Source organism: Halichoerus grypus, chromosome 12 (genome assembly GCF_964656455.1).
Source record: "Halichoerus grypus chromosome 12, mHalGry1.hap1.1, whole genome shotgun sequence".
Taxonomy (NCBI): domain Eukaryota; kingdom Metazoa; phylum Chordata; class Mammalia; order Carnivora; family Phocidae; genus Halichoerus; species Halichoerus grypus.
The window spans coordinates 50,257,461-50,284,590 of record NC_135723.1 but is presented as its reverse complement, the minus strand read 5'-3'; the positions used below and the strand labels follow the sequence as shown (position 1 = coordinate 50,284,590).

The 27,130-nt window shown below is 34.1% G+C and overlaps 1 protein-coding gene and 1 long non-coding RNA gene across 2 annotated transcripts in view; one reads left to right on the top strand and one right to left on the bottom strand.

Annotated features, from left to right (window-relative positions):
• AHR (aryl hydrocarbon receptor) overlaps positions 1-27,130 on the bottom strand; it is a 52,324-nt gene that overhangs the window by 10,085 nt on the left and 15,109 nt on the right. The window contains exons 3-9 of the mRNA XM_036120253.2: positions 15,060-15,163; positions 12,289-12,378; positions 9,097-9,220; positions 8,233-8,363; positions 6,634-6,836; positions 5,806-5,915; positions 5,007-5,148 (exon numbers count right to left, since the gene is read on the bottom strand). Of these exons, the coding sequence (XP_035976146.1) occupies positions 5,007-5,148; positions 5,806-5,915; positions 6,634-6,836; positions 8,233-8,363; positions 9,097-9,220; positions 12,289-12,378; positions 15,060-15,163 (904 nt within the window). The remainder of the gene's footprint in view (positions 1-5,006; positions 5,149-5,805; positions 5,916-6,633; positions 6,837-8,232; positions 8,364-9,096; positions 9,221-12,288; positions 12,379-15,059; positions 15,164-27,130) is intronic.
• On the top strand, positions 15,144-21,744 carry LOC144379572 (uncharacterized). Its single transcript, XR_013442777.1, has 3 exons — positions 15,144-15,194; positions 18,581-18,637; positions 21,503-21,744. It is a non-coding gene; the product is annotated as an uncharacterized LOC144379572 (long non-coding RNA).

Below are 27,130 nucleotides of genomic sequence, written 5' to 3'. Positions count from 1 at the left end.
CAAAAAAAAGAGAAAGGAATCCAAGTGTAACACTAAAGAAAGCAATCAAGGGAAGAGAGCAGAAAATAACAGGGAATAACTACAGAAACAATCAGAAAACAATGAACAAATGGCAGTAACTACATCCCTATTGGTAACTGAATGGCCTAGATACTCCAGTCAAAAGATACAGGGTGACTGAAGGGATAAAAAAACAAGATCCTTCAATATGCTGCCTACAAGAGATTAGCTTCAGACCTAAAGACAAATTCAGACTAAAAGTGAAGGGATGGAAAAAAAAATACTCCATGCAAATGAAAGCCAAAAAAAAAAAAAAAGCAGCTGGGGTAACAATACTTATCAGACAAAACAGATTTTAAAACAAAGACTATAACAAGAGATAAGGAAGGCATTACATAATGATAAAGGGATCAATCCAACAAATAGATATAATTGTGAACATCTATGCACCTAGCATAAGAGCACTAAATTATATAAAGTAAATACTGATAGATCTACAGGGAGAAATTGTCAATAATACAATAGTAGTAGGACTTTAGCACTGTACTTACATCAGTGGATAGATCAAGCAGAAAATCAATGAGGAAACTGTGGCTTTGTATGATATCTTAGACTAGATGGACTTACTATATACACACAGCATTCCATCCAAAAGAAGCAGAATACAAACATGAAACATTCTCTAAGATCATGTTAGGTCACAAAACAAGTTTCAATAAATTTAAGACTGAAATCAAGCATTTTTTTTCTTTATAAATCTAGAAATCAACTATAAGAAAAAAACTAGAAAAAAGCCACAAACACAGGGAGGCTAAACACCATGGTATTAAACAACCAGTGGGTCAACAAAGAAATCAAAAAGGAAATGGGAAATTACCTGGAGACAAATGAAAATGGAAACACATTGGTGTACAATTTTGGGACACAGCAAAAGTAGTTCTAAGAAGTTTATGCTGATATAGGCCTATCTCAAGAAACCAGTCTCAATCTAACCTTTCACTTAAAGCAACTAGAAAAAGAACAAATGAAACCCCAAGTAAGTAGAAGGAAGGAAATTAATAGAGTTTAGAGCAGACATAAATGAAATAGAGATTATAAAAATAACAAGAAGGATCATTGAAAATTGATAAACCTTTAGCCAGGAAGAAGAAAAAAAGAAGAAACAAAGTCAGAAATAAGAGTAACAGCCAACACTACAGAAATACATATGATTTAAGAGACTAGTAAGAGGGCGCCTGGGTGGCTCAGTTGGTTAAGCGGCTGCCTTCAGCTCAGGTCATGATCCTGGAGTCCCTGGATCGAGTCCCGCATCGGGCTCCCTGCTCGGCGGGGAGTCTGCTTCTCCCTCTGACCCTCCCCCCTCTCATGTGCTCTCTCTCATTCTCTCTCAAATAAATAAATAAAATCTTAAAAAAAAAAAAGAGACTAGTAAGAAAAATTAGATGCCAACAAATTAGAAAACAAAAGCAAAAATGAACTATTGGGACTACACCAAAACAAAAAGCTTTTGCACAGTGAAGAAAACCACCAACAAAAGGAAAAGGCAGCCTACTGAATTCGAGAAGATATTTGCAAATGACATATCCAATAAGGGGTTAATATTCAAAATATATAAAGAATTCATACAACTCAACATCAAAAACAATCTGATTAAAAAGAGGACATGAACAGACATTTTCCTAAGGAAAATATACAGATGGCTAATAGACACATGAAAAGATTATCAACATAACTCATCATCAGGGAAATGCAAATCAAAACCACAATGACATATCACCTCACACCTGTCAGAATGGCTAAAATCAACAACAGCAGAAATAACAAGTGTTGAGGCTGTGGAGAAAAGGGAACCCTTGTGTACTGTTGATGGGACTGTAAACTGGTACAGCCACTGTGGAAAACAGTATGGAGGTGCCTCAAAAAATTAAAAACAGAAATACCATACAACTCAGTAATTCCACTGCTGGGTATTTACCCAAAGAAAATGAAAACACTAATTTGAAAGATACATGCCCCCCGATTTTTACTGCAGCATTATTTGTAATAACCAAATTATGGAAGCAACCTAGTGTGCATCAATAGATGAAAGGATAAGGAAGATATGGTATATTGCTCAGCCATAAAAAAGAATGAAATTTTGCCATTTGTGAAAACATGGATGGACCTAGAGGGTATTATGCTAAGTGAAATAAGTCAGAGAAAGATAAATGTATGATTTCACTTATGTGGAGTCTAGAAAACAAAATAACACACACAGATACAGACTCAAATACAGAGAATAAACTGGTGGTTGCCAGAGGGAAAGGGGTAGGAGGATGGGTGAAATAGATGAATGGGATTAAAAGGTATAAACTCCCAGGTATAATAAATCATGGAGATGAAAAGTACAACATAGGGAATATAGTCAATAATACTGTAATAACTTTATATGCTGTCAGGTGGTAACTACACTTACAGTGAGCATTGCACAATGTATATCATTGTTGAATCACTATGTTGTACACCTGAAACTAACATAACATTGTATGTTAATTATACTTAAAAAATTTTTAGAAATCTGAGTGGGAAGGGTCATAAAAACCCCCAGAATCTCTAAAGGAAAATAGTGGCATAACTGACATAAAAATTAAAAAGCTTGCACGGCAAAAGAATTCACAAATCAAGTCAAGGCATGGAGAAAATATGTCGTATTTATAATTTCATATATATACTACTATAGTGTGTGTATAAATATATACAATATCCATATTAAGTAAACAGCTCCAATGAGGACCAAGAGAGAGCCAACCAACACAGTAGAAAACAGGCAAATGATTTGAACTGAAAATTCACAGAAGGAAAATGCCCCAGAAAGATATAAAAAGATGTCCTGTGTCATTAGTAATGAGAAAATGCAACAAATAACCTCTTAACAACAGAATAAGCAAATACAAAAATCAAATAATAAAAATATGAACAGCACAAACTAGACCACTGGATGTATGAAGAACACCATACATGCAATAGAACATATATTCTTAATGAAAGCACATGGGATGTTTTACTATCACTGACCATATGTTAGATCATAAATAAGCTACCACAGATTTCAAAGAACTGAAATCACTCAAAATGTTTTCTAACTTCAGTGGAATTGGCCTAAAATTCAGTAACAAAAACATGAGAAAATACCCATCGTATAAAGTACATACCACTATAACTCTAAACAAATCATGAATAGAAAAAACAAGACCTATCAAAACATTAGGGCTGTAGTTGAAGTTGTACTTAAAGGGAAATTAATAGCTTAAAGAAAAGGTTGGAAATATAGCAATTTATACCCAAAGAGAGTAGAAGGAAAGAAATAATAAGCAGACATAAATGAAGTAGAAAACAAACATTAAATAGGAAAAATCAACAAAAGTTGGATCCTTGAGAAGACTAAAAACTAATGGCCTTCTAGCAATATTAAGAGAGAAGGCACAAATTTCTAGTATCAGGAAATATTACTTAATCACTATAGATCTTACAAAGTAAAAAGAAAATAGAGCACAAAAGAGAAAAATCATCATCATGTCAATGAATCCAGAGGAAGTATTTGGCAAAATTCCTTACCCATTCATGATGATAATATTTAGTAAACTAGAGAGAAGGGAAACTTTTAAATTAAATATATATATGTATAAATAGCAAAAGAAAACACTACCACAAACATTATACTCGACAGTAAAACATTAAAGGGTTTCCCTCTTAGGCTTGGAAGAAGACAAAAATGAAACCTGGTATCATTATTTCCTTTACATTTTACTGAGGGCCTAACCAGTGCAATAAAGGAATTTTAAGAAATAATAAATGTCTAAAGATTAAAAAGAAAAAAAATTACATACATGGTATGTGTTAGAAAATTTGGAATAATCCAGACAAATTATAAGAAAAAGTAGATTTTAGTAAGGTCACTGAATACAAGCCAATATTAAAAAAAATCAACAATTAGAAATTGCTATACACGCATATCAAATATCTAGAAGTAAAATTAAGAAAAATACATAAGACTCGGGTAAGAAAAATACAACCCCTTACTGAAACAAAGACATAGGTACATACTCATGTACCCATATGCCTATATACATACATATATTCACCATGTTCACAGGTTGGAAGAATATTATAAAGATGTTAATTCTCCCCAAATAAGCTATAGTTTCAACGTAATGCCATTCAAAATCCCAAGAGATACTCCGATGGAAATTGACAACTGATTTCTAAAATATTTATGGAAATATAAAGGGTAAAGAACAGAGACGACAATCTTGAAGGAGAACAACAAAAAATCCTCAACAAACATGAAGGAGAGCATACATTCAGAGATCAAGATTTACTATAAAGACAGAACGAAGACCATGTGCTGTTGGTGTGAAAACAGACAACCAGACTCATGGAACCCAGAAACAGAACCACAGACAGAACCCCCTAATTAAAATGCAGTGTAGGGGGGGAAAAGATGTCCTTTTCAATAAATGTTACTAGTCACTTGGATATACATATAAAGGAAAATATCCATGTTGATCCTTACCTCAAGGCACATACAAATATCAGCTCTCTAGAGTGGAGAAAATATCTGCAATATGGTATTTGACAAAACACTCACAGAATATATAAGAAACTTCAAAGCCACTGCTTGCTTAGAAAGCATATACTAAACACAGCATTCTTCTATATTTCTTTTATTTTACAGATGGCACTAGCTTTTCATCCTTCCTTCATATACCAGAGTAAAACCCTGGTGTTTTCATTGTTTATTCTATTTCTGTAATTCTACATATTTAGTCATTCAATAATGTTTGTCAATTCTATCTTCTCAATGTCCTTCACTTTGCCTTCTTTCTATACAGATTGTCTTTTCAGTTTTTACTTCCAGAGAAAATTCTCATAGAATTTACTTGGAAGTTTTCACGTAAGAGGATTTATAAACCATAGTGTTATTAGAAATAAAATGAAGACATGAAACATTTTGTCTGTGTACTTACGTTAGAGGTCTCTGAGTTGCAATGATATAATCTGGTCTTCCATTTTTATACACTAAGCGTGCATTAGACTGAACCCAGGTCCATCGATTTTCTTTGGTAAGAAGCCTGAATACTATCAGGCCACTCTCTCCAGTCTTAATCACTAAAATCAAATACAAAAATTATCAAACCCCAAATCAACATATTAAAGAAAGTCTCTGAAACACAGCCCGTCTAACACACTTTTGGATGTGTTTCATTTATCACCAGAGGTGGTAAATGTCTTGACAACTTTTAAACACAGTATGTTAAAAAAATGCATGGAAATAGTTCTTCAGAGTTTATTTTTTTTCTATTTCAGACTAAATTTATTATTTAGTAGGTTAAAGGGAAGATTAGGTCAGAAACTTCTGGTAACACATTAAACTATAGAGAGAGTATCCAGTTTGGGGAAAACACAAAGATAAAACTTATTTTCATTTTAAAAAGGGAATATTTCTGTCATTTATGCTTTAAAATTGTGTAATAAAATACTAATCTATATTAACAGATTTATAAATTAGTGGTGCCATTCAAAATGCTATTAAAATTGAGCAAAACATTGACAAAATGGTCATTTTCATAGTAATTAAACTACTATATTCTTGTGTGGCAGCTGTAGAGCAGTTAATAAAGAGTGTAATTCAGGTTAATCATAATGGTATGACACTGGGTGTAAGTTTATTCAAGTAGTTGCCTTAAACACATTATGTGATATTCTGAAATATGTACTAGAACATATGCCATTTTCCAGGCATGTTTATAAGGAAATATAACTTACTCCGGATATGGTACTCAGCACAATAAAGCATATCAGCAGCATGAATAAATTGATATCCTGATCCTCTCATGCACAACTCTGCTTCAGTATAGCCTAAAACAAGTTTTCCTCTGTTTAAAAAAAAAGGTAAAATAAGAAATTGGTTATATGCCATTTTCTGCACTGTTTTCCTTGACATTCAGAATTTTACATTAGCAGGTAGAAACAATTAACCACATTCATGTGACTGCTTTCTTTTGTTTATGGCTGTTAATGTCAGTTTTAGATGGTTTTCTTCTCCTGAATAAAGAACACGAAAATTAGCATGGTTAAAGATGAATCTAACAGAATAGATTATGTAAATAAAACAAAATCTTTAATAAAAATGTACAATGCTTATACTCCATTTTGAGGGGCAAAGTTTTTCAAACCTGTCTGCAATCCCATATTAGAAGAAAAACAATGATACATTTTGATAGGATATGAATGCTAATATCACAGTCTACTTCAGAATTTTCTGAAAGTTACTAAACTTCTAGGGCTAAAAATCAAATAAAGTTTGTATGTTATAAAAATGTAAAACAAACCAACAATAAATGTCATCAGGATACTGAATCTTAATAATATAAGCAATTCATCTTTATGATACACAAATTGTGACAAGTATTGTAAAAAATTATAAGATGATCTGTGAGCCTGATGAAATTATTTTAAAAGGCTATACTGACAGAGTATGAAGTAACAGCTCACATAATAATAAACATTATAAGCTACACTCTATGTTTTACGTGCAAAGAGATTTACTGCAACAAACATTTAATGAAATAAAACTGCAAAAGTTTTACTTACTTGGCATCACAAGCAGTGGGTGTAAAGTCTAGTTTGTGTTTGGTTCTGAAGATGAAATTTTTGGTTCGGATCTCAAGGATGGATGGTGGCTGAAGGGGAGTCGCTATGGCAAACAAAGCCAACTGAGGTGGTAGTACTGATCCATCTTTCCCTTTCTTGTTCTGTCCATGAAGATACTTTAACCTGCCTTGGAAATTCATTGCCTTAAAAAACCAAAACCGGTTCATTAAAATTAACACTTTAAAACTGTTCATTTCAAAAGGCCTAATCGTGGCCATTTCCACTCTTGGTAATTCCATAAAAGTTCCTGAGGCTGACTAATGCTATTTTCATGCCTTTCTCCACAGGAAGCCCATTACAACTATCCCCAAAGGTCCTACGAACACTATCTTAAAAGGGCTGACAAGGGAATTGTCACAACAAAATTACCTGTGTCACTTTCTGAGCTCACAAGTGCCGTCATTCACACCTAGCATACTAGTCCCCCCTCCCCTTGGCATTCAGTACCTACTTCCTCAATGAATGAACAGTGATAAAGTCATTAAGTGCACATTAATTTTCAAATTCAGATAAGCTATAGTCCATAGCTCACTGTCTGTTTCATAACTCATGGTAATCTTTTATATAGAGATAAAATGCAATTTTATTAAAACGCTACAATGAATAATAAAATTCATGTAAAGAATGTAGAACTCTATTAACAGTAAAGGGCACTTTTAGAAGACAGAGGAAACAAAGATAATTTAAATGTGAACATGATCAATTTAATTGCTTAAAAGTGTATTAAACAGGCTGAGGGATGATTCTGATCTCAATATATGATAGCAACACAAAGAAGACAAGACCCAATGATATAAATTCCATCTCAGAAATACATATTAACTGAACATCAGTACTAGGAAGACTATCTCAAAGCACAATTCTACCTCTGGGTCAGCAAAATTATCTTCAGAAATAAACACATCAACAAAAATCAGTTTGCTAATATTTAAGATTTTATTATCTATTTCAAACTCCTGATAATTCACAAAGGTAATGTGGATCATGCTTTCCGTTCTCTTCTTCTGTACCCAGCGGAATGCACTATCTTAAGGACAAAGACCACTACCACCTCAAGTAGCCTGCTAGAGCTGCACGTTCAGCCTCCCCGACGGCAGCTCACACCACGTGACAATTCTGCAATCACGAATATACAACCATTTTTCTAGGTGGCAGTTACTGTAGCTATGTAGAAAACACCATGATAATTTTTCTTTCTGGCAAGGATTAAATCCGAAGAGGGTAAGCATTCTGTTGCTAAATAGGGCTACAAAGTTCTCAGTCGTATACATTAAAAAAGTCCTAAAAATAGGCAAAATACAAGGTTCTATGTTATTTCACTCAGTCTTTGTTACTACATCCTACAAGACTGAGATTTTGAGTTATGGAAGATATTGGAAATCTGAAAAAAGTAATCTTTACTTCCCATTATGAAATTATTTTAATAAAGGAGTTTTAAAACTCATACTCGAATCTAACCAAAGAAAATGGTTTCAGTTTTCTTTTCTGCTTTCTGAAAATTAATAATAATTGCCAGTATCATAAGATTTTGCACCTTACCAGAAAACCAGATGAATTATCCAGGAGACATCTGAGTCGGCACACAAAGCTCCTTTCCATACAGGAAGAGTTTTCTGGAGGAAGCTGGTCTGGGGTGTGACAGCCTACTGCCTGTGGCAGCCCATTAGCTGCTGCAGAAATAATAGCAACATAAATTTACGTGTCATTTTGCTGTATAAACAAGTGTTTGGATAGCTGAAATTTGTGCTAATTTCTAAACTGGATTCTATTCTGAATACAAAAAAGGAATAATCATTTTCAGAAGAGTAGCTTATGAAAAGAAACTAAAATGTACAGAGTATCACTTTTACTACATACTTTATTCAGTTTTGTTTTTATATCTGTTGTCAACAATATCCATATTTTCTAATACTTTTTACCTTAACACTTTCATAGACTTCTAAAAGCATTGTATGTATGTTAATTACACTTTAATAAAAAATAAAAAATAAATTAAAAAAATAACATAAAAAAGCATTGCACTGAGACAAGTTTTTATATACTTGCATATTCTAGTTTGCTTTTTTATTTGGTCCATTTTACAGACAGAACAATTTATACATACTTGAGTATCAACCTTACATATTTCTTCCAATCTCCTTCAATAGTCTAAGTGATTTTTATAAAATATATTACTGAAAGGGGCACCTGGATGATTCAATCCCGTTAAGCGTCTGATTCTTGATTTCCACTCAGGTTGTGGTCTCAGGGTGTAAGATCAAGCCTTGTGTCTGACTCCGTGCTCAGCAGGGAGTCTGCTTTTCTCTCTCTCTCTCTCCCTCTGCCCCTTCCCCCACTGACATACTCTCTCTAAAAAAGTAAATAAATTTTTTAAAATCACCACACTATCATTTGCATTCTTACCATCAATTCTTTGTCCAGAGTCTGTACACTGTGAAGGGTTTAATGTCCAGTGTAGCTGACGCTGAAATTCACCTCGGTCTTCAGTATGAATAAGTTCATATACGCTCTGATGTATGACGTCAGACTAAAGAAAAAAGATACAAGGAAACTTTTTTAAAGTACTGATTAAAAAAATGTGGCTCACTGAATTAATTTCAAAATGTAGCTAGATTACTGGGTGCTTGTCAGTGGTGATGAATGCACATCAGATGGTCACAAAGCTCTCCAGTCATCCTGATAGGAAAAGCCAGAGAGAGGGGAGCACTGTAACTGCTCAGCCAAAAGTTATCTGCCATCACTTTCTTACCTGAATGCTTTTCAGTCAAGTAGGCCACCTCCTCACTCCTTAATTGCAACACATTAAATTCTGCTCATTTTTATCCATTTATTGATTTTTTTTAATTTAAATTCATTATTTAACATATAGTACATCATTAGTTTCAGATGTAGAGTTCAATAATTCATACAACACATACAACACCCAGTGCTCATCACACCACGTGCCCTCCTTAACGTTCATCATCCAGTTACCCCATCCCCCTACCCACCTCCCTTCCAGCAACTCTCAGTTTGTTTCCTGGAGTTGAGAGTCTCTCCTGGTTTGTCTCCCTCTCTGATGACTTCCCATTCAGGTTTCCCTCCCTTCCCCTATGATCCTCTGCATGGTTTCTTATATTCCACAATGAGTGAAACCATATGATAATTGTCTTTCTCTGATTGACTTATTTCGCTCAGCATGATACTCTCCAGTTCCATCCATGTCAATGTAAATCTAAGTATTCATCCTTTCTGATGTCTGAGTAATATTCCATTGTACGCACACGCATGTGTGTGTGTGTGTGTGTGTGTGTATCACATCTTTATTGATTTATCTGTCGATGGACATCTGGGCTCTTTCCACAGTTTAGCTATTATGGACATTGCTGCTATAGACATTGGGGTGCATGTGCCCCTTCGGATCACTACATTTGTATCTTTGGGGTAAATACCTAGTAGTGCAATTGCTGGGTCATAGGGTAGCTCTATTTTTAACTTATTTTAAATCCTATTTCTTTCACAAAACCATGTCTGAAAATCCAGTCATCTTAGACTTCTCTGAAGCTTAAAAGTATTATGTATTTCTTTCACTATCCTCTAATGATTTTCTTTATATTAAATTTTTACTTCTGGTACACTCCAGAAGAGTAAGGGATTATGCCTTGACCGGCTTAGAATCCCTCCTCCACCTCTTGCCTCTCAGCAAGTCAGACTTTGTGGCAGGGCCAAGTTCCACTATCTACCTAGTTTAGCTATCTAGACTTAAATTTCCCTGTGAATTTAATCTAGCATTAAACCATCTTGATGCCATCCATTACCCAATTGCCACAGTTCTCATCTAAAACACAGACTGCAGCATACACATTCCCTTAACAAAAACTCTTGCAGGTTTCTATTGTATATATGACATAGTTTAAACTTCAGACTATATAACACTGCAGACACTGCTATTCAAACCAGCAGCCTTGGCATCACTTGTGAACTTGTTAGAAATGCAAACTCATAGGCCCCACTCTGACCTACTGAATCAGAATATCTGGAACTGAGGCCCAAAGATTTTAGAGTTTTACAAGTGAGTCTTAGACACATTAGAATTTAGGAAATACTGATACATAAGAATAGCTAGTATTCACGATCCAGCAATTGCACTACTGGGTATTTACCCCAAAGATACAAATGCAGGGATCCGAAGGGGTACATGCACCCCTTTATAGCAGCAATGTCCACAATAGCCAAACTGTGGAAAGAGCCAAGATGTCCATCGACAGACGAATGGATAAAGAAGATGTGGTATATATATACAATGGAATATTATGCAGCCATCAAAAGGAATGAGATCTTGCCATTTGCAATGACGTGGATGGAACTGGAGGGTATTATGCTGAGCGAAATAAGTCAATCAGAGAAAAACATGTATCATATGACCTCACTGATATGAGGAATTCTTAATCTCAGGAAACAAACTGAGGGTTGCTGCAGTGGGGGGTGGGGTGGGAGGGATGGGGTGGCTGGGTGATAGACATTGGGAAGGGTGTGTGCTATGGTGAGCACTGGGAATTGTGCAAGACTGTTGAATCTCAGATCTGTACCTCTGAAACAAATAATGCAATATAGGTTAAGAAAAAAAAAAAAAGGAAGAAGATAGTAGGAGGGGGAAGAATGAAGGGGGGGAAATCGGAGGGGGAGACGAACCATGAGAGACGATGGACTCTGAAAAACAAACTGAGGGTTCTAGAGGGGAGGGGGGTGGGAGGATGGGTTAGCCTGGTGATGGGTATTAAAGAGGGCACGTTCTGCATGGAGCACTGGGTGTTATGCACAAATAATGAATCATGGAACACTACCTCTAAAACTAATGATGTAATGTATGGTGATTAACATAACAATAAAAAAATTTAAAAAAAAAGAATAGCTAGTATTCAAGTGTACTTACAAAACTGTTCTCAAATTAGATGTTCTTGTCCTTCAAATATAACAAATAGCTTACCACTCCATTTATGCACCATTTATTCAATAACATTAAACAAACTAAACATATTCATCTCTTAAAGTATTTCCAGTCTACTGTTTACAGTAATTGTATCTTTTCTTTCCTGTGTTCCCTCCACAACTGTCCACCTGTCTAAATCTTATGCTTTCTTTAGGTTAGCTTAAATACCATTTCCTTCAGGAAAGCTTCCATAATCAGCTTGGGTCCGAATTAAAGGTATGAGCCATGATATTTTTGCCTATACCTTTACATATCACCTCATTCATTTCATAGTTGCCATATGCCCTCTGATATCCGTAACCAATGTGACAGCAAATATTCTCTTATCTGCCCGCCCCCCTCCCCCGATCCAAAGCCTATCTGCCCCCAACGTGAATGTTTCTTATATATAAAAAAACACAATCTCCATGAATCTCATGAACATATAAGAAAATTGTAATGTAGTAAATTATTAATTATATAAAAATTATTAGCTACAAATATATAATTTTATTCTATAGCATATTTTAATTGACATTTTATATATACAAATTATCATTTATATCCCTAAAACATGTGACAAATAAAAAGTAATTTTCTCAAAAAAAATTTTTTTTTTTTACATGGCCTGAGAAAAATATACTTACCTGCTGAAACCCTAGGTAATCTTGTATGGTAGAAGAAGCATAAAAGACCAAAGCATCTGTGGTGACAACCAGCACAAAGCCATTGAGAGCCTACAAGGAAAAAAATTACAAAATTAGTAATGTGACTAAATAACAATATTGCCACTCATAAATACTGACTTCAGTTAAGGCTGTTAGTTTTATTGCTGAAAAATCTTCTCTTTAAAATGGTTAAAATGATTACATCTCAAACACAGACATTCCATCTACTGTGCAATGAGAGGAATCTATGCATACCTTTTGATTTAGATAAGGAAAAGCTTACAGCTCAACTTAATGCTCAATCACAGCAACTTTAATACAAAATTGGTTCTTCTTCATGCTTTGGATTTTCAGAGATTATAGCTATGTGTACCTGGTAAGTCCCCCCAGGATGAAGGTGGTGGCACCCACCGGGAACTTAAATGTTTAATAATTAACACCTTCACAATTAAGTAGTCTTAAATTTCAGTTGGCAGTAACAGTTACACCCATTTTTATATTTTCTCCTTCTGAAAATATCTTCTTTGTAGAGAAGAGTATCCACTGATCGTATGCATTTTATTTTGTAGAGTGTGATGCTTGTTCAAACAGTCAAATGAATTTAGTACTTTCCAATAAGCTCATTGGAAATAAGCTCGTAAGCCAGAAAAACACAAAGATAATTTAAGGTACAACATCACACTTTTAGACAAATGTTAATTGTCAGAAATTAACTGAAAGCCTTTAAAAAGAATATGTGCGTACCAATTTTATGTGTATCTCAAATGATCTTAAATACTATATGGTACAAGGTTATTACTTACACTGAATTATTATTAAATGAACAGAAAGAATATACTAATTACATATTAATGAAAGAGATTATCATTTTTTAGTCTTAATCACAAAGATCTGCCCTACTTATCTGAAAATCATGATGAGGTTCACTTACTATTTAATATAAGAGAAATAAACTGCAATTGATAGTGTTATTTATAGTTTCAACTGCTGTTAACTCAAAAACGAAGCTACGGATTCTACTAGGCACAGTAGTAAACAGCGTGGGCAGAACATGATTAAATAAATGAAAATGAGTGAAATTAATAATAGATAATGAAAAGATACAGAAAGTCTTTTTATTTTCATTTTTATTCTTTATATAATAGTAATAAATTTAAGCTAAGCTTGAAGGTAATTATTTTAAATTTTTCTTAATAAAACACTTCAACATTTTATGTATCTCCTTTGTTAAAACTAAAGGAAATGATTTGTCATTAAAAGTTTCATGGCAAGTAGTATACTGTATCTCTGGAAACATTCTCTAAGTCTTAGGGATACTCAGTTGATAATCACATGTTGAAAGTATGAAGTTAGATGCCATTATGGCAACTGTATGTAATGAAATATGCCATTTTCATATATCTAAAGTGTTTCTGGCCATCTCCTCCAGAAGAGATCCCTCCAACCATGGTCCTAGCAAATCATATAATATGCGATGCTTCCTATTGGAAACTAGTTTACAAGTGATATCCAATATAATTCAAAACAGATGCATTTACTTTAAATACCTAAATGTTTCCAATTTTCAGATAATTAAAAAGTGACACTAGTCTTGCATTAATATTATTTTATTCTCTATCCTTTACATAGAATATGTTTACAATTTGCCTAAATATTCTAGGACGGAAAAAATCATTGGCCCATAATTTAAACTGCTTTATCAAATGTTAAGCATTCCATATTTGTTTATTTTCACTTGAAATAAAGGACTTCCTTATTACTTTACTCCATAACCCAAGGTGTGTGTTTAATCACATAAAGCAGCAATTATAAAAATGTTTTCCTATGACCTGAATAAGGAGCCTTTATGTTTCAAGCTATTATATACATAAAAATCCTCAGTCAGGGATAAGAAGAGGACTCCTGCTTGAATATATTTAATTTGTTTAACCCAATGGGGGCAAAAGTTAATTTTCACAATTACAAAAATAATAAAAAATGTTATAAATTGTTGGGTTGCACATAAGGATTTTCAGAATGAATTAATGGAGTTACTAAAAGTTGCAGCTACTTTCTACATGATGGCAAATTAAGTTCTTCACTCCGTTCACTGGGTGGAACTGAAAATGAATACGTAATAGTAATAGCACATATCACACCACACATCTTCATTCTATCTGTTTTTCAACAAAATAAATGCCTGAGAATTTTAGTTAAGAATCAAGCATCGTATTAGTTCCAAGAAATAGAGCAAAAAAAATAATAAAATATATTTTTAAAAATTAAAAAAATTAAAATATTCTCTGAGTTCTAAAACAAAAATTAGGGCTTCTAGTTGTTGAGATAATCTTTAGCATGTTGATAAGACACACCCCATAGCTAAGAGACAATACAGTTACAAAATACATTGAAAAATAAAATTCAGGTTAAGAACAATTTTGAACGATTAAGTAAAGACAATTAACTGTTTTAATAAAGCTATATTCCTGGAAAAGCATATATAAATTCAATGTCTTAAATGAGAACCTTTAAAATAATCTAGGAATTCTTGCTAAAGAAATACAACAGGGAAATTACTAAGTAGACTTCCAATCTACTTGATACAATTACATTTTTTCATATACTAGCATTACATCACTATTGCAGTTCAGATGAAAGTGACATGAAACACTGGGTGAGTTCTAAATAAACTGGAGTAACTAAAAGACTGATTCATTAATCTTTCATTTACCATGTCTTTATTATGAGAAACTCTGTTTACTAAAATTTACCTGTAGTAAGAATTCTCCTTCTTGCAGATGCAGGTCTTCTCTGAATTTTGTTCTACAGTTTTCCTGGACTTCATTTCTGTCAGCTGGGGAGGACTGTAATGAAACTATGGAGAAAAGGGAAAAAGCAATGATATAGTAAGTAGTTTCTCAAGTAAGTGATTTCAAAGGGCTATCATGGAAAATCTCTATGTACATCACAAAGATACAATCTGAAATATTGTTATCTACTGGTTAAGTAAATAATCCTTTGTCAATGAGTGGTTTCCAAACCAGTGGACAGACTGCGAAAAATAATTACAAATAATTTATTAAAAAATAAGAAAATAATTTATTAAAAATCAGTTGTGATGAGCTCATTATGATTTTTGGCATATAACTTAAGAGTTTTAAAGAATTGCATGGTGCTGCTATACAAACTCTTCCCACTCCTATTCATTTACTTATGAGAATAAGGTTCCTCAGAACATAACCTATAAAAAGGATTTTAGTATCTATTTATATCTAAACAGTGAACTTGTAGTGGTGAGGAGAAAGAATCAACCATCAGCCTTATTAAGAAATATATTTCCATTAAGTTTAGAATCCTCCTGTCTAGTTTTAGAGTAAAAAGCAATTAGTATTGTTACTAGAGTCTTGTTAAATTTATAAATCAACTCATGGAGATTTTTTTCCAGTGTTGGTACCACTTTATTTTTTTTTAAGGTGGATTTATCTTTTGTTTTTGTTTTTATTTTTATTTATTTAATTAACATATACTATATTCCTGGTTTCAGAGGTAGAGGTCAGTGATTCATCAGTCTTATATAATACCCAGTGCTCATTACATCACATGCCCTCCTTAATGTCCATCACCCAGTTACCCCATCCCCCTGCCCCCCTCCCCTCCAGCAACCTTCAGTTTGTTTCCTATGATTAAGAGAGTCTCTTATGGTTTGTCTCCCTCTCTAGTTTCATCTTGTTTTATTTTTTCCTCTCTTCCCCTATGATCCTCTGTTTTGTTTCTTAAATTTCACTCATCAGTGAGATCGTATGATAATTGTCTTTCTTTGATTGACTTATTTTGCTTGGCCTAATACCCTCTAGTTCCATCCATGGCATTGCAAATGGCAAGATTTCATTTTTTTTTTTTGATGGCTGCAACTCATGCAGAATTAACATATTTATGATTTTGAATCATTCTATCCTTCTGTTCAAATCTATATTTTTTGTCCCACTATAGTATTTTAAAGTTGTTCGCAAAACAGATTTGCACATTAATTTTTATGTTTATTCCTATGTATTCCATCTTCAAAAGTGGCTCCTCCTTCATTATTATCTTCTAACTCCTTGTGGATTACGTATATAAGGAGAAGTCTGATACCATGGCGGGATGCTTACTTCTGGAGGTAGCACGTTGCAATGCTTTCTGTCCTCCCCTCCATCTCTCTTCTTCATCGCACACGTGTGTGTGCGTGTGTGTGTGTGTAGTCTGGGAGGCAATACAACTGAAGCGTAATAATAGCTACTGTGTACTTACTTAGAATTTTTCCAAAGCACTCTCAAATATCATTTCATTTAATCTTAGTAAGTGACAGAATTAAGTTCACATCTTAGTTCTGCCATTTACTAAATGTGTAGGCTCTCTGAGTGTATGTCCCAATATGTCAACTGTTAACTGAAAACAAACAACAAAAAACCATCTTGCCAGGTTATTGTGAAGAATAATGAGAATATATGTGAAGTTCCTGGCATACAGCAGCTCAGCAGTAGTTCAATAAATGGTAACTTTAATTATTAGCAGTGTTTCCCAGATCCTATAGACTATCTTGTTGTAAAGTATAACCTTTTCAATACAATTACAATATATTTCCATTTTTCTTATCTATTTTTGACCTTTAATATTTAAATAAGAGAAATCATTAAACAAAATGGACTTTGATATTCTTTTTAAGACTATTTCATTAGATTTTTTATTGTGCCAAAGATCATCTGGCTCGGTGAAAAACGAGATTTATTAATAACCAGATTTACTCTCAGTTTGAGCAAAGCCTCACATATAACACATGTTCATGCTGAAATCTATTTTCTGGTAAATCAATGCATGTGTCACACTGCAATCTTATGCCAAGTTCTTGCCTTTGCAGAACCTGAAACACACCGCTTTTAAAGAAGAGGCCAAAAGTTTGGCCTCTGAATGTAACAATTTCAAAAGGCCAGAGAACATATTTCCTTAGGCCAAAAAAATAGTTTGAGGTACATAAATTAGTCTAACAGTTAATCAAGACCAAAGGAAATGCTTAATATTTCTCATTGAAAAGGAGAAGAGAAAAAGGTCTTTTCTCCCTTCCTATTCTGCTGCTGCTTGCTTTCAAATGGCCAAATTTGCTTGAATGCACTAAAACCTCATAATGTCAGGGTTAACTACACTCTGTTACTTTCCCAAAAGCTCCAGTATGGGGCACCATTTAAGAGTTTAAGCAAATATCCATAAGATTTACCATTAAAAAGAAAACAACAAAACCAAAAACCCTCACATTGCAGAAAGAAGCAAAGTAATTGTAAAAATGGATAGATGTTACTAGTATCAAATTTTAAAATGTCTAAATTATCTTATTAGGAATCTTTTAAAATTAATTTTTAATTAATAGAATTGATGTCAGTTCCAACTAGAGTTACTGGACCACTGAGACTATTCATCTCAGAGTAATTTACGATTTGTTTTTGGCCTTGTATTGGGGATATTGGCCAACACAATTAGACATCAGACAGAATCTGCCTTGAGTTGGGAATATAAGTTAGGAAATAAAGAACTAGAAAAGAAAGTCAAAACATTAAATAGCACAATGGGATTTCATTAAAGTCTTGAAGGAACTTGAAAGAAAAAATAAGGAGAACAAACTCTTTTTTAAACAACAACGCTTACAATTCTAAATATTGGGAGGTTAAATATTTAATAGTATAAGTAGGAAAAGTGACAAGTGCATATTAAGGAAGGATCACTGGAGAGTTCTTCCAAAAATATTTCTGTTGCTCTTATGTTTAAGGTTAATAAATAGTAAAGGATTTAAGTAAATACCGTGCAAAGATGAGTCCAGGAAAGATGAATTCCCTTAGCATTCTCATCTTAAAAATACACCAATGTGACTTTTTAGAAATCTTATTTTATGTCAGGGCCTTTTGACCCAAACTGCAATTTTTGCCCCTCCACAAAGTTTTACCTCTATTTCTTGACCTCCTACCACCTCTCCCTTCTTCTTCTTTTTTTTTTTTTTTTAAAGATTGATTTATTTGACAGAGAGAGACACAGCGAGAGAGGGAACACAAGCAGGGGGAGTGGGAGAAGGAAAAGCAGGCTTCCCGCCGAGCAGGGAGCCCGATGTGGGGCTCGATCCCAGGACCCTGAGATCATGACCTGAGCCAAAATCAAGAGTCAGATGCTTAACGACTGAGCCACCCAGGCGCCCCGACCTCTCCCTTCTTAAAGTTGGTAAAACCACCTTAATACTAGTCACTTTCATGTATACATTTCTTGCCTTGATTAGAAAGCAACAGAAGAGGAAGATGACATGGGGTACTGTTACCAGTGTCCTTCCTACCAAGTAAGTGGCCTGAAATAATGTCCTTAATAATAATATGTGATACTTACTGAGCACACACTGTATGCCAACAACTTTCCATATATTAGGTCTTATTAATCTTTATAATAATATCCTATGAGACTGGTATTGTTTTGTCCTTTCAATGAAACTGAGACTTAGGTTAAGAAATGGCCTCCAGGTCAGAGAGTTTGAAGTAGTGGAGCCTCGATTAAACCCAGGTAGCCTAACCCTACGTGTTCACGCTATGATTAACCAACTGCTGGACTCCTCCCCTATGCCAAACACATTTGACCTGTAGTGTCTTCACCTGTATGTGAGGACAGAGATACCTCTGGAGACACATTCTTGTTAGGGCTAAAATCAGATGTAGCGTACCTAAGTAATGCCTGGAAGCCACAATTTGCAGCCCAGGATAGAGATAGATAATGGGCTAAATGCTGAGTTGATATACCTTCAAACCTTTTTGAAAAGCTGACACTAAAAACAAGAATCTATTAGGACTGCTGTAATGTCTATACAACATAGATTTGAGAGTACTTCACAACTTTAAGTTGTTATAAAAATTATATGCATAATCAGATGCACAGGACACTTTAAACATTGCATCACTGGAACTAAATTCACGACATTTTCTAGAAACAAAATGTAATATTTGAAAGTAAGTCACAGCCAATTCCGCTACTTGCGAATCATTTGCTGAAATAAACATTTGTTAAAATCTTCCTCATCTGCAAGAACACCACACCTTCCAAAATACAACAACCTGACTTTAAACAGTCTGTGGAATATTAAGATAATAAAGCATTGAAATATTTCAACTATTTCCTCATTGAGAGATCAATGAAGCAATTATACAAGAATTTAATCTAATTGATGAAGGAATCTAGAATGTAAATATTATCAGAGCATTATCAAATGGTCATTTTACCAACTGATTCAAATCTTACTCCCACAAGTATTTAACCATATCCATTTCCTATATGACAGTTTCCTTCCTTATACATCTAAGCTTGGATTTCCACTTCTCCCTACAAGCCAAATATTTCCTCTTTGAAAAACATGCTCTGAATTGTTCAACAGAGAAATTCATGAAGGAGAAATACTGGCATGTGGTAAACTATATTTTGTATGTTACTATAGTTCTCGATTAAACAGAAAGATGACAATATCTTGCCAGGAAAAAGCATAACACTTTTAAATCTCTTTGTGTTGATATAAATTCAATTTATTTTATAATAATATTATCATCCCCTTTATTACTTCTGCCAGAAAAAGTTAAATTCCATTGCCACAGTGATATAAGCATACAAGCAAAGCTATCACTATAAAATTCAACCACATAAACTTCTATAAATTAGAAAGAGTTAAGTAATGCAGTATTTCTCAAATATAAGGAAAACAGTCCTAGCTTAGTCCAGGATAAATTAGTATTTACAAATAAATTCCAAATAATATATTAAGTGTACCTAATGAGAGCTTCTTCTACATACTTTGGGGTAAGAGAGAGATATGTCATTTCAACACAAAGTTTTCATTTGTTTGTAAATCAAGTGTTCTTTTGAGGGGAAGAAGGAAGAAACTGAAATTAAAGAAAACTATACTACATTCTAAGTTTCTAGGACACAAAGATTAGGTCTACACAGTTTACCCAATAGTTTCTGATGATATTGACAGATTTTTTTTTTCTACCTAGAAATTTCTAATCACCAAGGCAGAATGAAGGTAAATTCAGTTTTTAAAAATGCAAATGTTAGTTTATACCTTTATGAATGAATGTAGGTTGCATAACTGGTAGTTTACGTTCTTTTTAGCAAATCTGAAAAGCATCATTTTAAAGCTGATTAAGTCCTTAAAAGTTAGACTTATTCCTGCTCTCAATTAAGTGGAAACCAACTTCCAAAGATGTTTAACATTTTCCCAGTTTTACATTTCATTATACACAATTCTACTGTAACTGTGATAGGTCATTGAATTAACAGAACCAACAAGAGCAGTTAGTTTACCTGTTCAGTGGGGAATGAGTTGCATTGAGCTTTCCACATATACAAGAGTGGAATTCAAACTGCCTTCTGTAGCAGACTTTAATCAAGTAGAGCAATGATTCTCAAAATTTCACAGACATTAGAATCATAGGAAGGCTATGGCTATTAAAACACATTGCTGCACTTCACTCTCTAAAATTTCTGATTTAGGAGATGTAGGACGGGGCCTTACAGTTTGCATTGCTAACAACTTCCCAAGTGATGCTGAGGACCAGGTGCCATATTTTAAGAACCAGTGACTTTGGAAATTTACGATTTTGGAAATAACTTACAAGTGTTCCAGATCTCACTGCCTTATTATTTTCTAAAATTATCATTTCTCTGCTTAAAGAGTGCTCTTATTAATATGAGTGTCTTCAGGAAATTACTCAATGCCAATTTTATAAAGATCAAAAGAGAAGCACATAATTTAAGACCAAAACAAAAAATTAAAAATTCTGTATGTATACATTACAGCAAGTAGCACACTGCCCAGAGTTTATATCCTCACCAAAGTAAGGCATGTCACCTCTACCTGAACAAATTGTCTAGATGTGTGTGCCGCTTCAGAAAAAGGAAACAATATGGGGAAATAAATTATGTATTATGTTAAAAGGGTAAAAAGTTAATTAGCAAATTTCCATCTCTAAATCAAAATACAGAATTAACTCAAGAGATTGTCAGATGATATGAATACCAGGTCTGAAAGGCCTCTATGCATATTCCACAGTGACCACAAAATCATCCATTAAAACATGTAAAATATCAGTATTCCGCAAGAAATCATTATAATTTATGTAACAAATTTAATTATAAAATTGACTTTTCACATCTCATTTTTTAGGATAAATCCACCACAAACTTAAAGCATGGGGCACACAAGCATTCTTACTGTCCATGCTGAGAGGATGAAGACCCTGGGCAACAGTGAGGTTAAAGGTCATATCGAAGGTCACAGGATTAACCTCTATGTCTCCTGCCTGCCAGTGCTTTTGTTACAGGACAATCTCCCTCCGTCATGCTAAGATAAAGAGAAGGAATGCTGCCTCCGTAACATAGAGACCAGACATATGACACTAGACACTATCAACAATCCAGCTGACAAAAGAGTATCTGTAAAACTGACCATAAAAGGCACCCCACATTGTATGAGAAAATTTAAGGCTAGAAGAAACCAGAATAATTCAATACAATTTTAGGCTAAATTGATTCAATGTGACTACTTATTTCCCTTCTCAACCGCCCACTGCAAACACCTGAATGGTTTTCTGGCTTCTATGGACAATCAAGGACCATAATACTACTCCTGTAGCATTATGATTTTTTTTTGTATGGACTTTAATTTCACTTTAGTTTATATTTTCTTGTGCAATTTTCTTTTGACTCTCTAATTTAAGAACTTGAAACACCAAATGAAGGCATCTTTATGCAAACTATCACCTCAGCACACTTTTATATTCTGAATACACACAGATTTGCTTTCCTCTACCTCTGCTCATCCTTAAAACATCTCATCTCTGGTATTTTTTCTCTTATTCTATATGTTCTCCTCTGGAATATTTTATTCACTTTCATGATTTAGAATATTATTCCCACTATATTACAATGACTCCAAAATCTAAATCTCCAGCTATGAATAAATGAATTTGAGTTACTGATTGAAAATGTTTGAGGGCGCCTGGGTGGCTCAGTTGGTTGGGCGACTGCCTTCGGCTCAGGTCATGATCCTGGAGACCCGGGATCGAGTCCCGCATCGGGCTCCCTGCTCAGCGGGGAGTCTGTTTCTCCCTCTGACCCTCCCCCCTCTCATGTGCTCTCTCTCTCTCATTCTCTCTCTCAAATAAATAAATAAAATCTTTAAAAAAAAAAAAAAAAAGAAAATGGTTGATCAAAAAGTAGAAAAACTATAAGAGCATGATTTAAAAATAAGACATAAACATGATTACTAAGTAAAATGATTAGTGGTAACATAATTGCATTTTATTACAGGCTTTAAAGTGATTAATTTTCTACTCTATGTGAATACAGTTTCTAAAACACTATAACAGAAAGATGTTGTAGATGTCCATTAACCAGATCAAAATGCCACACAAAAAATCAAACAAATTAACTATAGGGAGGGAAAGGAAAAAATGCTAAAAGTTGGCTGGCTTTAATATTACCGTAATGGTAATGCTCCTTTTAAAAAAAGGAAGCTAAAGGCATCAATTTATGATCACCTGGAACTGTTCATGATCAAGTGATTAAGGATCACAGAGATATATATAACACTAGGTAATGATCAAAGAGAAAATCCATCAAAAAGCAGTAAATTTTAAGAAGGAAAAAAGCAAAACATAATATAAAGGATATAATGAGTGCAGGTTCAGTCTGAATCTTTGATATATACTTGTCATTGTGTTTTTTGAAAATACTTGTCAAAGCAAATGAATACTCAGCGATGGAAGTATTCTATATAAAATATCAAAATATTACATTTATTCATAGCATCTGGGGCGCCTGGGTGGCTCAGTTTGTTTAGCGTCTGACTCTTGATTTCAGCTCAGGTCATGATCTCAGGGTCGTGAGATCAAGCCCTGCATCCAGCTCTATGCTGAGTGTATAGTCTGCTTGAGATTCTCTCTCTCCCTCTCTCTCTGCCCCTCCACCGCTGCTCATGCTCTCTCTAAAAAAAAAAAAAAAAAAAAAAAAAAAAAAATTCATAGTATCTAATGAATCTTTTAAGTTAGACTATCTGAAGAAAAGAGAAATTAAACTCCTTATCCAAAGAGATCATATTATTAAATGTAAGAGCCAGGATTTAAATACTACTTCAACTAGACTCAATAAGAATATTCTACTATTCTTTTTATTCATCCATGTTTCAATTTGCATAGATTTGATGGATAAAGTCATGCATTAAAATTTAAAAAAATCTTTAGGGCGCCTGGGTGGCTCAGTTGGTTAAGCGACTGCCTTCAGCTCAGGTCATGGTCCCGGAGTCCTGGGATCGAGTCCCACATCGGGCTCCCGGCTCGGCGGGGAGCCTGCTTCTCCCTCTGACCCTCTCCCCTCTCATGCTGTTTCTCTCTCTCTCTCTCTCAAATAAATAAATAAATAAAATCTTTAAAAAAATAAAATAAATAAAATTTAAAAGAATCTTTAAATTTTATAGCTTTATTTATGGAAGCTATCATGAATATTATAATTAGTTACATGTTTTAGAATATGAAGTCTGGAAAAAAAAATAGCTCAATTATAAAAAAAAGTAGATAATACCAGAGATAAAAGAAACTCAATACTATATGATGATTTCAAATGTGCTCATCTTTTAGGGAAACAAACCTACCATAGACATTTCTAGAATTAAGAAATCACATTTGCTGTGATACCGTGATACTGAAATTTTTGTAAACTACTTGGTATACAGTAACTTAAAAATTATAGCAATGCAGATAAAATTAGCGTACAAATCCCATGAATGAAAAGCACACATTCAAACCCACTAAATTTTATAAAGCTTCAACCCTCAAAAGGGCTTTTTATTTAATTCATTTCTCTGCTTGTTCAAGCTCATTCTTTGCATATATGTTTCTCAAGGTAGTGTTCTGGGTTACACGGACACCAAAACAGGATTGAAATCCAGAGAAACATACAAGCTGAAGATTAATAAACACAATAGCTCTCTTCCGAAAACCTAAATGAACTGGAAATGAACTGTTAAATAACTAAAAAAGGAAGATCAAGAAAAGAACATAGATAATTTTTTAATTTAAAATAAAGTAAACAAAGATCCATGGTAAACAATGAGGTCAAATAAATGTTAGCTCATCACATCATGTAAATTAACTGTTGTCATCATCCCCTCAGAGCATTTTTAGACTTTGTGAATTTAGAACATTCCAATATGTAAATATTACTACACTTTATAAAATGGTGATTGTTTTAAGCAGTGTAATGGTTCAAGAATCAGATTTTCCCCTATGTTACTTAGTTCTTTTTTAATTTTATTTATTTATTTGAGAGAGAGAGAGCACGAGAGAGAGCATGAGAGGGGAGAGGGTCAGTGGGAGAAGCAGGCTCCTTGCCGAGCAGGGAGCCCGACGCAGGACTTGATCCTGGGACTCTGGGATCATGACCTGAGCCAAAGGGAGACGCTTAACCGACTGAGCCACCCAGGCGCCCTATGTTACTTAGTTCTTGAACTAACCAGAAACTGTTCCCTCTAACAGCTGCATAATGCAGGAGTTGGGAATTAGAAACTCAGATCCCCAAACTCACTTCTGTCAGGCTTCCTGAAACCTAGACAAAATCATCTCTTTCTTGTTTCTAAGTTTTCCTTTCCACAGATTAAATTTATAGATCTCAATTATAAAGATGTCACAAAGAATAACCCATGGCTTAGATATAATGGAGGAAGTAAAAGACCTCACAGTTAATAATTATATTTTAGTGGTGTAATATGTACTATGAAAATTTTATTGAAATAACAAATACTACATGCCCCTGAGATCCCCACTATTGCCTCACTGAAAGAAAACTTTTCTGCCTCTTCTACTTCATTAGATAATTGTGTCTCAGCAGAGATATGAATTAATCATACCCATGTTTTTAAATTTGGGGATGCTGTCCAACAGTAAAATAATTTAAACACAACACTTACATAATGATGTGTGTTTTAAAAAGTGGTAACAAGGGGCACCTGGGTGGCTCAGTCGTTAAGTGTCTGCCTTCGGCTCAGGTCATGATCCCAGGGTCCTGGGATCGAGCCCCGCATCGGGCTCCCTGCTCAGCGGGAAGCCTGCTTCTCCCTCTCCCACTCCCCCTGCTTGTGTTCCCTCTCTCGCTGTGTCTCTCTCTGTCAAATAAATAAATAAAATCTTAAAAATAAAATAAAATAAAATAAAATAAAAAGTGATAATGAAATCTAACTCAAGTTTTTTTTATATGCTGCAATTACTCTTACTAAGAATAAAACATTACTATACGGATTCCGATTGGTCAACAAGCCCAATGTCCACTGTTTGACCTGGGACTAAGAGACACAATACGGTAGGAAACAAGCCTTTCCCTTCATATCAACCAATTTCAGAGGCTGGGCTGTAACCACCCAAATCCTAGTCTCCCAGAATAAACTATTATTGATCATAGTGATTAAGTTATTTAAACTTGTTAGTTATTTTCCCTCTCAGAGGTAACATGGTATTTGAGTTTAATACCCATTTTGTGCAAAAAACAAAAGAAAACAAAACCTATTTTGTGACTTTAATGCTCCACTTTTCTTTTTAATTAACAAAGGAAGGTTTAATATTAATATTCTAGAATTTGGTGAAGAAGTCTGAACATAATGTTAAAGATTTTAGGTGTTCAGTCTGTATTTCCAGAACCTAAGTCCATACTGACTTGTCAGATCACAGCTCCATTTGGTCATTTAACTGTCCTCAGGTCTGGACTGATTTAATCTGTCTTGAGAGGCAAAAATGGCACTTTACCATGTTTAATCACCAACATCAGAAAACATCAATTTTGGATTTGGGGTATTTATTTTCTAAAACACTAAAGACTCTACAGAGAAACTTCAAAGATACATAATTTTGAGAAGTCTTCAGGGGAAAGAGAAGGTAACACAGAAGAGCAATATTACTGTGGAAAATGAATAGAATTTAAACAGCTTTTACTATTTTAATTAGTCTCTCATTATTAATATATTGCGGTTATTAATCCTTAAAACATGTCTACATGTGTGCATTGTGCAGAAACTAATAATAAAGTATCAACTTATTCTAGAATTTTTAATCTATCAAATTTACAAAGGGAGTGATTTTTTAAAAAATACTGAGTCTATGTGCACATTCCATCTATGCTGATGAAAATTTTAAAAGTACCAAGACTGCCAGACTGCTGGGAGGTACAAAAGGAGCATCCAACAAAGAAGAAAACAACCAGTGAACCACGAACAAGATAATGCCCGTAAAGAGAAGGCAAAGGAGCAAAGAGATAGCTAACGAATGCAAAGGGCAGTACTGATTTGAGAACGGTACAGTTGATACTAATTTGTCCTAAAAAGATGTATGTAGCTTTCACATTTGCATCATTAAATACTTGTACATGTTTCACTGTATGAGCCAGCCAATCAGAGGCCATGTACAAAATTTTACTGCGATAATTCCATAAAATATTTCTCACATCTGTTTATTTATAGATAGAAAATAAGATAACTGATGGAACCAACAACTATAATTGGCTACTAACAGATTATCTGGAAAAAAGCAAAATATTAACAACTTAAAGTTCTAGAACTGTATTTTGAAATACATAATCTAGAATTTCAACATGAATTTTACATTGTTTTTGAGATATAAGTTAGTGAAATTGAGGTAATAAATTTTTATTGACTGCCTACTATGGGTCAGACATTGTTCTAAGTGCTTAAGATACAGCAGTACACATAATATCCTCAAGGAGTTTCCATTGTAGTTAGCGAAATAGGCAA